Below are 15,328 nucleotides of genomic sequence, written 5' to 3'. Positions count from 1 at the left end.
ACAAAAGTGTTAAGTAATTTTGTTCAGTGTATGCACATATATGTATATGGGTAGTGCAAACTAATTCTCTCTTCAATGGGAATTTGAAAACAAAACAAAATGTATTAAAATTGTTGAAATCACATCAACTTTTACAGATGCAAATATCACTGTGACCTTCAGTGGTCAGCCATAAAGTTAGTTATTGTTAGAAAAACAATAGTGTCACTATGGTGAAAATAAATGTGATTTTTTACATCTGGAAGCTGACTTTTGCACTCCTTTGGCATTTAATGTGGATGTTACATAGGAAAACTATTTAAACTGCTTCTTTGTGGCTAAAATGGTGGTAAAAGGACTGTTTGCTGCTAATGTTTGCCAGAAGGTTTGGCAGAGCATCATATTTTTACACAGACAGACTGAGGCTCATGTGTGTGTTCATACGCAGCGCTGAAATCATCTGCGCTGGAGCGAGACCCGAGCGCTCAGACATGAACACACACACACACACTTCATGAATCCCTGAAGGGCAAATTCAGACATCTGAAGATAAAGCTGACATCTGAATCTTCAGGGATAATCACTGAATGTGACGGTTATTGTGGAAGAGAGAATGACGGGAGTATGTTTTGGCTTTTAATTATTTTTTAACCACAGTTTGAGTTCATGGCTGAAATCCAGCTAATGTTTCTCTCATGACTGAGATCAGGAGCGTCAAGGAACCTTTTATGTGAATCATAATGAATATTTCCACTTCAGCCTGAGGAAGAGTTTGATGAACTGATGTGCAAAGACACGCTAGATGGTGGTAACACACACACACACACACACACACACACACACACACACACACACACACACACACACACACACACACACACACACACACACACACACACACCAAGAACAGGTTCAGGATGACAAGTTAAATCCTCCAACGCTGTAAAGCCTGGAACATCAAATAATAGTCAGAAAAAATAAGTAAAATGAAATTCTGATGTTGTAATGGAAATAACTGAGATCTTTATATAAGATAATAGCAGATACTGACATAAAATGCATATAAATATCAATTTCATGATCAAATGCAATGCTATACAATGATGATTGAGAGACGAACAAATAAACCTTCCTCAAAAGACCGATGATCATATTTTAGACTCATGATTTTTCAAAAAAAAAAAAAAAAGAACGATGGATAATCAATAAACTTCAGTTGCTTCAGTCCAGTAAGTGTTTATCTTGAAATATTCAAAGTTATGATGTTTATCAGTATAGAGTTCACTGCAAAAAGACACATGAATCACAAGCTGAAGGAGAACATTTCTACAATTATACTAGAAAACCTTTTACTTATGAACTATAAATCAGGAGAAAGAAGACATGTTGTAGAATGAGCAACAGGATTTTCAGAAAGTTTTGATCATGTTTTTCATGTATTAAATATGATACAGTAGGCTTTCTAAGGTTAAACAGTTCATTAATAGGGTTAAATATTCAACTTATTTATGTCTGTCAAATGAGATGTAATTTGAAGTCGAGGAAAGGTGTTGATATGAAGGTGTTTATGTGTTTGCTTACATGTTGTGAAGGACACACCAGCCGCAGTGAGGATCTCTGGAGCTCAGACACTCGAAGCAGCTCGTGTACTGAGAACAGCTCTCCACCGGCACACGCGTCACCTGCACAACACACACACACACATGTTAATCATATCACACACACAGAGCAAATCAGAGTATAACTGCTGTAAAGCAGCACATCTGTGGTCAGAGCATGAGTCGCTTCAGGCTAGAGATGAGCGCTGGAGGGTGACAAATGTTTGCTGCTTTCTGCGCGCGTGTGTGTGTGTGTGTGTGTGTGTGTGTGTGTGTGTGTGTGCATATGGAAGGCACAGAATCAGCTTCTCACACGCTGCGCCATCTGACAGTTACCACGGAGATCAGCATTTGATTGACAGGAACCCTGAATCCCTCCTGCCAAAAACAGAATAACATCAGTGTGTGTGTGTGTGTGTGTGTGTGTGTGTGTGTGTGTGTGTGTGTGTGTGTGTGGAAGAGAAGAGAAGGCAAATTAGTATAATTTGGTAGGAAGGAAGGAAGTTACTTGTGAAACCATAACCAGGGAAGACAAAGTTCTGTCATTCTGGTCCATTAGTTCATGCGCGTAGAATGACAATAACGTTTTTTTAATAAAAGTTATTATATAAAAGATATCACAAGATAACTCTTAGATAACAGATTTTAACCTGGAAGTAGCACATGCTGTATGTAGTTAATAACACAAAATGATGTATAATTACAAGAAACTAACCCTAAACCAAACCAAACAATAACCTACAAATAGATAATTAATATTAATCAGCAATTACTTGTGTAATGACACTGTAGCAGCATGTACCCAATTATTATGATATTAATAAATAATAAATAACTGAACTTATTAATCTTAAGGCAAATATGAACCCAGCAGAGTGCATGATGGAAAACATCAGCCTATGAATCCACTTTAATCGCTCTCTCACACACACACACACACACACACACACACACACACACACACACACACACACACACACACACACACACACACACACACACACACACACACACACACACAGGTGTGAGTATCAGTTTACAGGGTGAGAAACAGTGATGGAGGGATGAAGACAAGCAGAGATGAAGAACAGATGGTGAGATAGTGAGGATGGCGAGGTCAGGTCTGTGTGTGTGTGTGTGTGTGTGTGTGTGTGTGTGTGTGTGTGTGTGTGTACGTTTAGGGTTCAGGGCACATCCTTTTCTCTGTAAAACCAGTTCACCATATGCAGCCTGTCAGCGTGTGTGTGTGCATGTGTGCGTGCGCGCGTGTGTGTGAGTGTTTAAATATACAGTGTAAAATAAACAAAACGAATATGCATTAAAGACAACACTGTTTAACGCAAGCTTAACATTAATTTGTCATTTTAATACATGGTGAAAGTCATCATGTAACACACACACACACGAGCAGCCGTGAGCGGAGTTCATCTGATATTCAGCGTGTTAAACTGCAGCCTGCAGCAAAAACACACGCAAATGAATTCAAGATAAATGACACACACTCACACACATTACACCGGATGATAGTGTGTCAAAACACACACATTCAATCTCAGAGATGAGGAAAACTCAGCGCCTCAGGCTTCAAACGTCAATCAAATATGTGTGACACGATGATGACGCATGTGTGTGACACACACACAAGCACACACACACACATCTCTGTATCAACCTCTATACTGTATCTCAAATACAACAGAAACTCAAAGCTATCAGTTGATGTGGGAGATGGTTGTGTTTTTACAAATGTTGACAGTGATCGTGTTGGACAACATTCCCAACATCTCAAATATAATATATATTTTCCAACAAACATGAACAATTACATGAAGGAATGAAGGAAGGAATGAAGGAAGGAATCAGAATCAGTAAAATCAGAATGACAGAAAAAGAAAGTTAAATGTAAAAAAAGACCGAAATAAGAGAATTACCCAATGAAAACACAAACATGAGTTTAAGAAAGTTAAAGAAGAACAAAAGGAAAGAAGAACATCACATACATACATACCATACTATTGTTCAAAAGATGAATTCAGTAAGATTTTTTTTTAAAGAAATGAATAGTTTTATTCAGCAAGTACGCATTGATCAAAAGTGACAGTAAAGGCATTTCTAATGCTCAATGTTATAGTATTAAAAAGATTTCAATTTCAAATAAATGTTGTAAAATTTCTATTTTGAACCGTACATTATACACTCACCTAAAGTATTATTAGGAACACCATACTAAAACTGTGTTTGACCCCCTTTCGCCTTCAGAACTGCCTTAATTCTACGTGGCATTGATTCAACAAGGTGCTGAAAGCATTCTTTAGAAATGTTGGCCCATATTGATAGGATAGCATCTTGCAGTTGATGGAGATTTGTGGGATGCACATCCAGGGCACGAAGCTCCCGTTCCACCACATCCCAAAGATGCTCTATTGGGTTGAGATCTGGTGACTGTGGGGGCCATTTTAGTACAGTGAACTCATTGTCATGTTCAAGAAACCAATTTGAAATGATTGGAGCTTTGTGACATGGTGCATTATCCTGCTGGAAGTAGCCATCAGAGGATGGGTACATGGTGGTCATAAAGGGATGGGCATGGTCAGAAACAATGCTCAGGTAGGCCGTGGCATTTAAACGATGCCCAATTGGCACTAAGGGGCCTAAAGTGTGCCAAGAAAACACCCCCCACACCATCACACCACCACCACCAGCCTGCACAGTGGTAACAAGGCATGATGGATGCCAGATTACCACTGTGGAGACTCATCAGACCAGGCAACATTTTTCCAGTCTTCAACTGTCCAATTTTGGTGAGCTTGTGCAAATTGAAGCCTCTTTCTCCTATTTGTAGTGGAGATGAGTGGTACCCGGTGGGGTCTTCTGCTGTTGTAGCCCATCCGCCTCAAGGTTGTGCGTGTTGTGGCTTCACAAATGCTTTGCTGCATACCTCGGTTGTAACGAGTGGTTATTTCAGTCAAAGTTGCTCTTCTATCAGCTTGAATCAGTCGGCCCATTCTCCTCTGACCTCTAGCATCAACAAGGCATTTTCGCCCACAGGACTGCCGCATACTGGATGTTTTTCCCTTTTCACACCATTCTTTGTAAACCCTAGAAATGGTTGTGTGTGAAAATCCCAGTAACTGAGCAGATTGTGAAATACTCAGACCGGCCCGTCTGGCACCAACAACCATGCCACGCTCAAAAATGCTTAAATCACCTTTCTTTCCCATTCTGACATTCAGTTTGGAGTTCAGGAGATTGTCTTGACCAGGACCACACCCCTAAATGCATTGAAGCAACTGCCATGTGATTGGTTGATTAGATAATTGCATTAATGAGAAATTGAACAGGTGTTCCTAATAATCCTTTAGGTGAGTGTATTTCGCAATAAACATATTTTCTTTGTATACAAAATGACTATTATATTGTATCATCACTTTTGATTCAGCAGTGTAATTTGCAATGCTTAATGGGAGTAGTTTATTATCTAACTGGTCTATTGTTTTAAACTAACATCCAATATGAAAGCTTTCTTTTTTCTTTTTAGCTTGACACAGCATGTCCATCCGGCACGTCATCACACTAGAGGAGAGAAACTTCCTCTCTTCCATTCCTGGCAGAGGGTTTCAGTAAAAACACCTCAACCAATCAAGAGGCTTTTAATACAGACCCTACACACACAATCAATACTGAACCACACACACACACTACTGAAGTTCTTAATTGCAGTAAGACTGGATGATTCACTCTGTGCTGATATGAGGGATTATGGGATTAACTTTGCTCCAGATGATCAATGATTTGATTAAACGGAACAAAAAGGTTAAGACTCTAAAACGCAGCGGCTTAAACACACACTCCTGTGTGTCCATGATAACCTCCATCACACATTCACACCATCACACTCCTCTTTATTAAACCAGTTCTTTCATTCAACTTAAATCATCCATTATTCTACACTTGTAGCATTTATTTTATTCCCTGCAGTGCATTTATCATGTTAGTCGAGGTCTATTCTTACTGTGAATTACCTCTGATCTATGATTCATTAACCTCCACATTCCTGCAGATTTCACACTGCTGGTAGAATAGATTCTGATAATACAAAAATGATTTTCTTGCTTAGAATTTTTGTCATTTTTCTAGTATGTATATCTAAGTTCTAAAATCAAGACTCGTTTACTTGAGATGCAAAAGGATTTAAGATGTTAAGTCTTGTTTTCTGAAATAAATGATCAAAATTAAGTTGTTTAAATTGAGTTAAGTTTAAAACAAGAAAGAATATCTGCCAATGGGGTCAGAAAAATAAACTTAATCCAACAGGAAAATAAGAAAATTAGCAGAAATTACTTTTGCAGAGTATGTAAATGAGCTGTGATGGATGTGACATTATTCTGACTCTGGTTTGCGGGTTCGTTTAAATCCACTTCGATGAGATTGATCTGGTAAAACCCACGCCATCGTTACTGTTCGTATAACCGTGTGTCAAGAGCTGAGATTCAGATATGATAATGAGCGTTCGGTTTCTGACCAATCAGAGCAGAGCAGCTCTCAGAGAGGCGGGGCTTAGAGAGACTGAATCTTCAAACGAAGCGTTTCAGACACTGAGAGAAAAGAGCTGATGCTGCAGTGGAGATTATGAGGAAATTAAAGTGTTTTTGACCTGTGAATGCATGTAAACCTGTTGTAGGAGACGCCAAAACACAATTAGGAACCTTTAAAATAGCATAATTGGGCTGCTTTAAATTGCTGTCTGGCTGAGGAGGGAGTTTTGACTTTGATTCCTGTTGGAGTGTCATCCAGATGTGTGTAATCTGGAGCTGTAAGAGCTGATGCTGGTTCGCCCCGGGCCGAGCGAAGCGGACGGCGAGAGGAGACAGGCTATCAAACACTTTTTAATTAAGTGCTGGAGAACAAGGGGCCAATGCTAAATTACTCTGTCAGGGCTTTAAATGGAGCGTGTGCTTTTTCTGAGCAGCGCCTCAGACTCTCTGCCAGCCGTTTTCATTATCCTGAGAAGAAAAGTCAAGGAACAGGAAAAATAGAAACTGACAGAACACAAAGAGACGAAGGACTTCTTGCATTTTACGGGCGTATTCTACAGGAGACACAATTATTTCATCACAAACGTTAAAAAATGTCACTGTATAGTCTTCAAACACTCACATTCATATCAAAATCATTAGAAAAAGTGAATTCTTCTTTTAAAACAGAGGTTTTAAACAGTTTTTTCCAGCTCAAACAGTCTCTCCATCTGTCATTGGTCAGTCAAAGAGAAAACCCCGCCCCAAACTCACGTGATTGGTTGAGTCAGAAGTCAAGGTGCAAATGCTTGTGTGTTTATCTACATTTCTCTACGACATTAAACATGGTAGTGTAATAATCATTCACAGAACAGGAAACAAACACTGGAAATTAAGAGCATGGCAACACATGAGTGTGTATTACATCGAAGCAGATTCAGTTTAAACGTCACACTTTACATAATATCATGAGTTTGTGATGATTATTATTGATGATGTGTCAGGCAGTGATGTTTTATCTGGATTCAGACGTGGAAGGAAGATCAATGGAGTCTCATGTGACGTATAGAGCAGATACACACACAGCTGCATTACAGGTGTGTGTGTGTGTGTGTGTGTGTGTGTGTGTGTACACTAAAACATCAATAATCAGATCAGATGACACTGTAATGTACATCATCTCATTGATCACTCACTGTATGTTCAACGTGTGTAAGAGACTAAAATAACTCTACACTCCATAACACACACACGCATGACCGATAGATCAATGAGGAAGCCTAAAGCAAACTCCCACTCAGTGCAAAAAAAATAAAAAATAATCATAAATAAGAAAAAGTATCTCCATTTTGTATGTTATTTTGTTTGTTTCACATGTCAAATAAGATAAAGACCAAAAATCAATGCACCTCTTAATGGAAATAACATCACAACATTTATTTCCATCACAAGGTGCATCATTTTTTGGTCAGGATCTTGTATTGTCAATGCAAGAGTCCAGCGCTCTGTAAAGTCTCCTCCAGCACATCCAGAAGACTGTCAGTGAGTTTAAGCTCTGGAAAATGATTCTTCATGCTCCTCACAACCATTCTTTCACAATCTGAGCCTGATGAATGTTCATAATGTCAAACTGGAATATGGCCATGATGAGTCTTCCTACATGGTTGTTTAAGAAATGAAAAGCTACACACTCCATTAATTAGGGTTAGAAGAACTGTAGCCAAACATATAACATGCTAAACATAATAATCACTGCAATAATGATCCAGTCATTGACTCTGAAGCATTTGCGTATTTTGGCTGTGGAGTGTATATGTCTGTCAGTTTGCAATGACATGAAGATGAAACTATTGGTTGCATGATGAGCATCACGTTTGTAAAAGCTTTGTGCAGAACTGTCTTGTTGAGTTGGAATGAATGGATTATGCAGAACGAACACACAGCCTACTTGTGGGACTATTAAGATCTCATGCATTTTGACATTTTAATGTCAGTTAAGCACATTTTGACATCAAATTCTCATTGCAACACGTTTTGAAAGTGATCCGGTCCAGGTGTTTCTTCATTGAAATCATTATTATGAAGTGTGTAAAAGCGCGTGCTCACCTGTTTGTCGGTGAGTGTGTAGATGAACTGGAGGTCGGGGCTGAACAGCATGTCCCGTAACACCGGACTGCCATCGCTCACCGGGACGCTCTCGTACACCAGCGCCGGTCGGGATGGGCTCACAGAATTAATCAGAATCTGACAAAACAAGAGCATCAACATCTCATTAATATCTCATAACACCAGCGCAATCCTCTCACACACAGAGAAGCAGACACGAGGCCAAACGCTTTCATCATGTGAAAACACAAACATCATTACAATAATGACATCAGACCGTCAGGACGAGCTAATCGCCGCGAATATAATCATCTCTGCGTCTCTCAGGAGAGAATCGGCGAGAGGATGAGAGCCGGGATCAAATCCCTCATTCAGCATCAATCTCTCCGTACCACTACAAGAGGATTACATACATTAGCCGCTAATTGAATCATACAATGAAGACAGACGCAACTGTTACACCGACAGCAACGGCACATTTACACAGGCTTATCCTGCACCGATCACACACACTCACAACACACACCACTGCTAACTTCAGCGAAGTCTTCACTGTTCACAAAGGCTATCTGAAATCAATGCATTAAGTAATTAACCATTATGATTTATTCAAACTCCATGCAAACGAATCAAATATTAATGAGAATGAAAGAACATTTAGCAAAAACAAGAAATTGAAAGTGACAGGGTTCCTTTTAAAGGGATTTCTTTATGTAGAATAAATCTGAAGATATTTAACAGAACGTCCAGGATGCTCTTTTCCGTACTATGAAAAATATCAGTGATTTATGCAATAAAGCACCAAAAATAACTGCATTAAAGCATCTCATTCAACATATACATGCATACATACTTATACATATATATATATATATACACACACAAATACAACAACCGTTCAACACACTCTACCATTCAAAATTTTGGAGTCATTTACACTTTTATTCATCAAGGATGCCTTAAATTGATCAAAAGTGACATTTATAATGTTACAAAAGATAATATTTCAAACAAACGCTCTTCTTTTAGAACTTTCTATATATCAAAGAATTCTGAAAGATAAAATGTATCAGTTCCCACAAAATATGAATAATGAACAGCACAACTCTTTTCAACACTGATAAATAATAATCATAAATGTTTCTTAAGCATCAAATCATCATATTAGAGTGATTTCTGAAGGATCATGTGACACTGAAGACTGGAGTAATGATGCTGAAAATTCAGCTTTGATCACAGGAATAAATTACACTTTACTATATATTCACATAGAAAACAGTTGATTTTAGATTGCAATAATATTTCAATACTTTTGATCAAATAAATGCAGCATTGGTGATCATAAAGGACTAAAAAACTCTTCCAACCCCAGGCTTTTGAACAGTAGAGTATATATTAAGAACAGAAGCAAATTTAAGTCATTATTCACTATAAATCTCCATTTGGGACGACAGTCATCCAGGTTTGGAAAGACACGAGGCTGAATGATGACAGACGTTTCACTCAGATACAGTGAGCTTATATGAGTGCATTACTGTAACGAGACCCAGTGGAAGTATATATTACTTATGTAAATATGATGAGGCGAGGGGAAGCGCGCTGTTCTTGCATGTTGAACACATTCATCACTTCTATTGCATCTCTGAGTGTGACGCAGTGATCGCTTCAGAGGATCACACACACAGTTCATCTCAAAACACATCAAATCACCTACACACACACTCAGCACACATCAATGAGCATTACACATAATCAAACTGAGTTTTAGTGCCATTACAGACCCAATGCAAGGAAAATATTCAAATAAAGCCACCTGGGATCATGCTGCGACAATAACCTTAGAGAAAACAACGATTAATCCACAATAAATACAACAGAATCGAGCAAATTCAAAAGGAATGATTTGCGTAATATATCAAGGTTTTAATATTAGCAAAAAATAGTCCAGTAAGTTGAGATGTAATCAATTTTTGAGTTTGGATACCCTTTATTTTAAGTGTAATTATTACAAAAATGAGTCATGTGGAATATATACAGTATATAACTATATATAACTATAACTATATATATAACTATATATATATATATATATATAACTATAACTCTATATATAACTATAACTATATATATAACTATAACTAAACTCTCTCTCTATATATATATATATATATATATATATATATATATATATATATGTTACTATAGGGTTATAGTTTGGTCTAAGGTTTGTTGCTTGTAAATATGCATAATTTACTGTTATTCAGTAAGTTAAGAAACTACGTCACCTTAAAATAAAGTCTTAGTAGAGATTTCTTTAAAAACTAAAACTGGAGGCCTGTTAGTTGAGCTGCTGAGATGTCCAATCAATATTTGCACTTTGAGTGTGTTGTAAAGTTTTTCTTTCTTCAAAGCAGAGACCAGGAGACAGTTGGGATCGCGTTCAACGGAAGTTATTCTTTATTGAGAACTCCTCTGTACGCGGCTGTAGAAACTTCCAACATGATCTGACTAAAACATTATACATAGTAGCTATATACATTCCAAGGGGGAGGGATTACATAGAGGCGGGAACTCTGAATAAAGCATGCAAATGAAGTGGGAACACACCCTACTCTGAGTCCAATTGAATCAGCATAACTATTCACATGCTGATACTAGCCAGGAACTCCAATTCCAAGAGCCATCCCAGAGCCATTAAAGACAAAAGGTGAAAGTCAATCAACCTAACGATTCAACGTCTGGGCTCCGAAAGGTGAGAATCAAGTGATCTGACTTATTTAAAACACAATAGAGAAAACAGGTCTGGCAAGAAAAGTGATTCTTTGCTGGAGACTCCATAATCACCTGAAATCAGTCTACTAAACTTTATCAGTTTATATACTATTGCAGTGGAAAAACTAAATTAAACATTTAATAAAATATGTAATCCAACACTTCCCCCTTTGAGAGTTCTAATAACTCTCACAAAAATACAAATTTAGACACATAAAGTTCATTCTTGTAACTGGTGTAAGTTACAGGCACATATAACTTGCTCTGTGTTGTTCATCTGTAATTGCATGCTGACACAGAAACAAACATGCAATTTAGGGTCCGTGAATTTTCTGCGTTGTGTATTTTTCATTTTCTTTTGTGATAGTTCGTTCAGCAGTGGGTCTGGTTGTCTTCTTGAGGTTGGGGCTTCATATGCAGATGAGACGGTCGCTGCATATGGATCTTGAAAAAGCCATCAAGTTTTATCTGCACACTGTAAGACAGAAAACAGAAAAACAGAGAGCAGTATTTCTTCAAAACACTACGGTTGTAGCAGTTTAAACACAATGGTTCTATCGTTTTCAGAGTGTACTGTTGTCGTTTCATTCTTTCCCTATTTCTTAATTGATTTGACACCTATGGACCAGTGAGGTAAGGATGGACTAAATGAGGAAAGGCCTATGAGGTAGTGTCTTCACCCTGGATTGGCCCCCGACGCCTGTTGCGTCAGTTCTTTCCAGGGCCCTCACTGAACCGTGTCCTATTCTGTCCCTGTGTTGTGCACACACTGTACAGTGTGTGAGAAAATTGGCACATTTTCATTCTCCAGTGAAACATCAGTCTTAATAGACATCATATAGAGCATGGAGGTCTGATTGTAGTGTTCTGCAGTGTAACATTTATGGCTGTGAGTTTTCTGAATGTCCCCCAAACAAAGGCTGTGACAGTCACTTTCCTTTTGTTCTATTAAACAAAAAAAAATAAGTCTTTCATCTTTGTTGTAAGTTACTGGGGAGATTAAGCAATCACAGCCCAAATTGTTAACACCTCAAAAAGCTTACCCACGAGTCCAGTGACGAGGGGAGGGGTTGCTTCAAAGTAGCAAACAAATGTAGCAAGAGCTGCATAACATTGTTAACTTGTCTTAAGTTATTTTTATTTTTTCGACATTCTTTTCCAAAATGTCCGTGCTTGCCACAGTAAGAACAACTGGCTTCTCTAGGACTTTTGCGTTTCTTTGGCTTCTCTGAGTTAACCTTAAAGGATGCTGCTGCAATTTTTACTCTTGCCTTGACATCAAAGTCTCTTTCCCAAATAGCTAAACTGTCCAAGTTGTCTTGCAGGGTTCTATTTGACCATGTAAGATCTAAGAAAGGCAATGCATTTCTATGTTCTGACAAAAGACCATCGGACCATGTGCGAACTAGAGGACCATTATGACCTAACACTTTCTCTGGAGTGTCGGCAATTCCGCTGTAAATGGCAGCGATCTGACAGAATCGTTCTGTGTACTCACAAACAGTTTCATCCTTCTTCTGTACACAATTAGTGAGCTTTGACCAGTCCACTTTCGGTCCAACAATGTTCTTTAACACTTTAACAACTTCCTCTCTTAATTCATCTTTACTGGCCTGTTGCAGTTCAGAATTATTTACAGCACTTTCAAAATCATTGAATTCTGACTCAGTCAAGATCTGTGATATTAGCTGGGTGACTTCAGCTAGAGTCATATCATAGAGCCGCATTTTGCTGATCAATGCTCTTCTAAACTTAGAAAAATTTCTTTGCACTGATGGCAAACTTTCAGCAATTCTCTCAATCTCTTTAGGACCTAAAGATGTTTTGATTGCTTGTGGCTGCAATATGGGGGTTGCAAATGGAACTGTATCAACACCTTTTCCCTGAGGCTTTTGTCTAGCTACGCACACTTCAACTGCATTTACATCTGTATTGACATTGTCCTCTATACTATCAAAAGACTGTAAATCAGGATAGCTTTCCTCTGACTGTTGGTCTTCTAAATCACATTTGGTTGAGGCTTTGTTATGGCCCACGTTTGTCTTGAGACAGGACACCTGAGTCTGCAATTGTTTGATCTGTTCTTTCAACTTAGCAATACACTGCGCTTGTTCTTGTGCAATGGATAAGCTAAATTCTCGGTGACAACCGATGATGCCTTTCAGATTTTTCTTCCTGATACATGCACTCAACACTTTCTTGCAATCTTCAATTGACCACACTTTCTCTGGATCAATGCCAAATTTCTTGGTTAAATTCAATCTGACTGGCTTAGTCACGATGGAGTCCATGTGCTCTGATAACAAAGACTTGAATTCACTATCTGTCCAAAAAGGTGTAATCTGTCTAGTACTTTTCCTAAACATTTTGTGAATTTTTTTGTTACCACAAACAAACACTAAAAAAACTCTCTACTGTCTTGCAAACATAGGGTACAATCTTATTAGCACAAGAAGCTAAATCTAATTCTAAAGCTAATTCTCTAGCTTACAGATAGGTCTTCTCTAGCAAGAGCATACACACAATATTAACATGTAACTGTTAATCTTCCCTGCCAACAACAGGGGGTAAATTTCATCTCTAAAAGAAAAACTTTTTTAGAGGCTCATCTTTAGTTAACCAAACTCTACAGCTGTTTGTTAACTACTTCTCTGAACGGCGCAGAGGAAAACATTTGTACTGGTCTGCATTGGTTCTTTTAATGGAGTGAAACTCACCGAGTCTTTCATTTGTAGAGAAAGATTCCGTCTGGAAAAATTCAGTCTTTGAGATCTTTTTGGAGCTTGAAGTTTTCAATCTGGATTCAGAAGATTCAGTCTGGAACTCAGTCAGCTTCGTTGAGATCTTTGAGCTTGAAGTTTCAAGATGCAGTTCTTTGAGTTTCCTTTTTCTCCATCCGGGTCACAAGGCACCATCTGTTGTAAAGTTTTTCTTTCTTCAAAGCAGAGACCAGGAGACAGTTGGGATCGCGTTCAACGGAAGTTATTCTTTATTGAGAACTCCTCTGTACACGGCTGTAGAAACTTCCAACATGATCTAACTAAAACATTATACATTGTAGCTATATACATTCCAAGGGAGAGGGATTACATAGAGGCGGGAACTCTGAATAAAGCATGCAAATGAAGTGGGAACACACCCTACTCTGAGTCCAATTGAATCAGCATAACTATTCACATGCTGATACTGGCCAGGAACTCCCATTCCAAAAGCCATCCCAGAGCCATTAAAGACAATAGGTGAAAGTCAATCAACCTAACGACTCAACGTCTGGGCTCCGAAAGGTGAGAATCAAGTGATCTGACTTATTTAAAACACAATAGAGAAAACAGGTCTGGCAAGAAAAGTGATTCTTTGCTGGAGACTCCATAATCACCTGAAATCAGTCTACTAAACTTTATCAGTTTATATACTATTGCAGTGGAAAAACTAAATTAAACATTTAATAAAATATGTAATCCAACAAGTGTTTATGCATCTGCAATATGTCCCAAAAATGCCCCTGGTGCACGTAAACGTTGAACTAAACATGAACTACGATTAATACATGCTGTAGATGTATTGCTGTTTGTTAGTTCATGTTCACTAATGTTAACAAATGCAACCTTATGGTAAAGTGTTACAAAAAAACAGATAACTACAATTAAAACATGCACTATTTTGATAGTCCACTTTAGATATTCTATAAGTAACTTTGCAACTCCATGTCAACTAACTCTCATTAGAGTATTAGTAGACTGTTAGGGTTAGGGTTAGTAGAATAAGTGGAGATGCACTTGCAAAGTTACTTATAGTCAGTAGAATGACAGTCGGGGAGCATCACAATAAAGTGTTACGCCCGTTTCACACATACTCCGTGTGCAGTGCATATGCGGTGCGTGTTGCAGTGCGTATGCAGTGCAGGAGCAGCACACGCAATAGTGCTTTCACATATGCTGCGTTTGCAGTGCGTACCTGATCCGCTGCTGTAAGCTGTACCACAAATACATACTCACTATTTGTATTTCAAATCGAGAAGTTATCAGCAACTTTTATTTAAAAAAAGTTGTTTGTCAGCATTGCGATTCTCTTTGTACACATATACACTGTTTAATAGACGTATTCACGTTTAAACACAATTTAAACAACATATTATTAAATGCATTACTTCTATATCATTATATATTGTTGCTCAAGCAAGTGGTAAAAATATTTTACCATGTAGGCTACTTATATTAAAATCGCATAGCCTACATTTTAAATTAAAACTTAAAATTGACAAAAACAGCAGACTCATACCCTTGCCTTTCTTTTGCATAATTTAAATCTTTATACAATAAATCTTGCATGTCACAAGGAACTTGTTTTTCCACCTCCACG

General features: G+C 38.0%; 1 protein-coding gene across 1 annotated transcript in view; it reads right to left on the bottom strand.

The window, feature by feature from the left end:
- Positions 1-15,328, bottom strand: part of plxna1b (plexin A1b) — a 156,478-nt gene that overhangs the window by 80,008 nt on the left and 61,142 nt on the right. The window contains exons 4-5 of the mRNA XM_081381179.1: positions 8,198-8,335; positions 1,561-1,661 (exon numbers count right to left, since the gene is read on the bottom strand). Of these exons, the coding sequence (XP_081237305.1) occupies positions 1,561-1,661; positions 8,198-8,335 (239 nt within the window). The remainder of the gene's footprint in view (positions 1-1,560; positions 1,662-8,197; positions 8,336-15,328) is intronic.

The sequence above is a fragment of the Scardinius erythrophthalmus genome (genome assembly GCF_964197995.2).
Source record: "Scardinius erythrophthalmus genome assembly, chromosome: 12".
Lineage (NCBI taxonomy): Eukaryota > Metazoa > Chordata > Actinopteri > Cypriniformes > Leuciscidae > Scardinius > Scardinius erythrophthalmus.
Note: the sequence above shows the minus strand (reverse complement) of the source record. Positions and strands in the feature narration are given on the sequence as shown.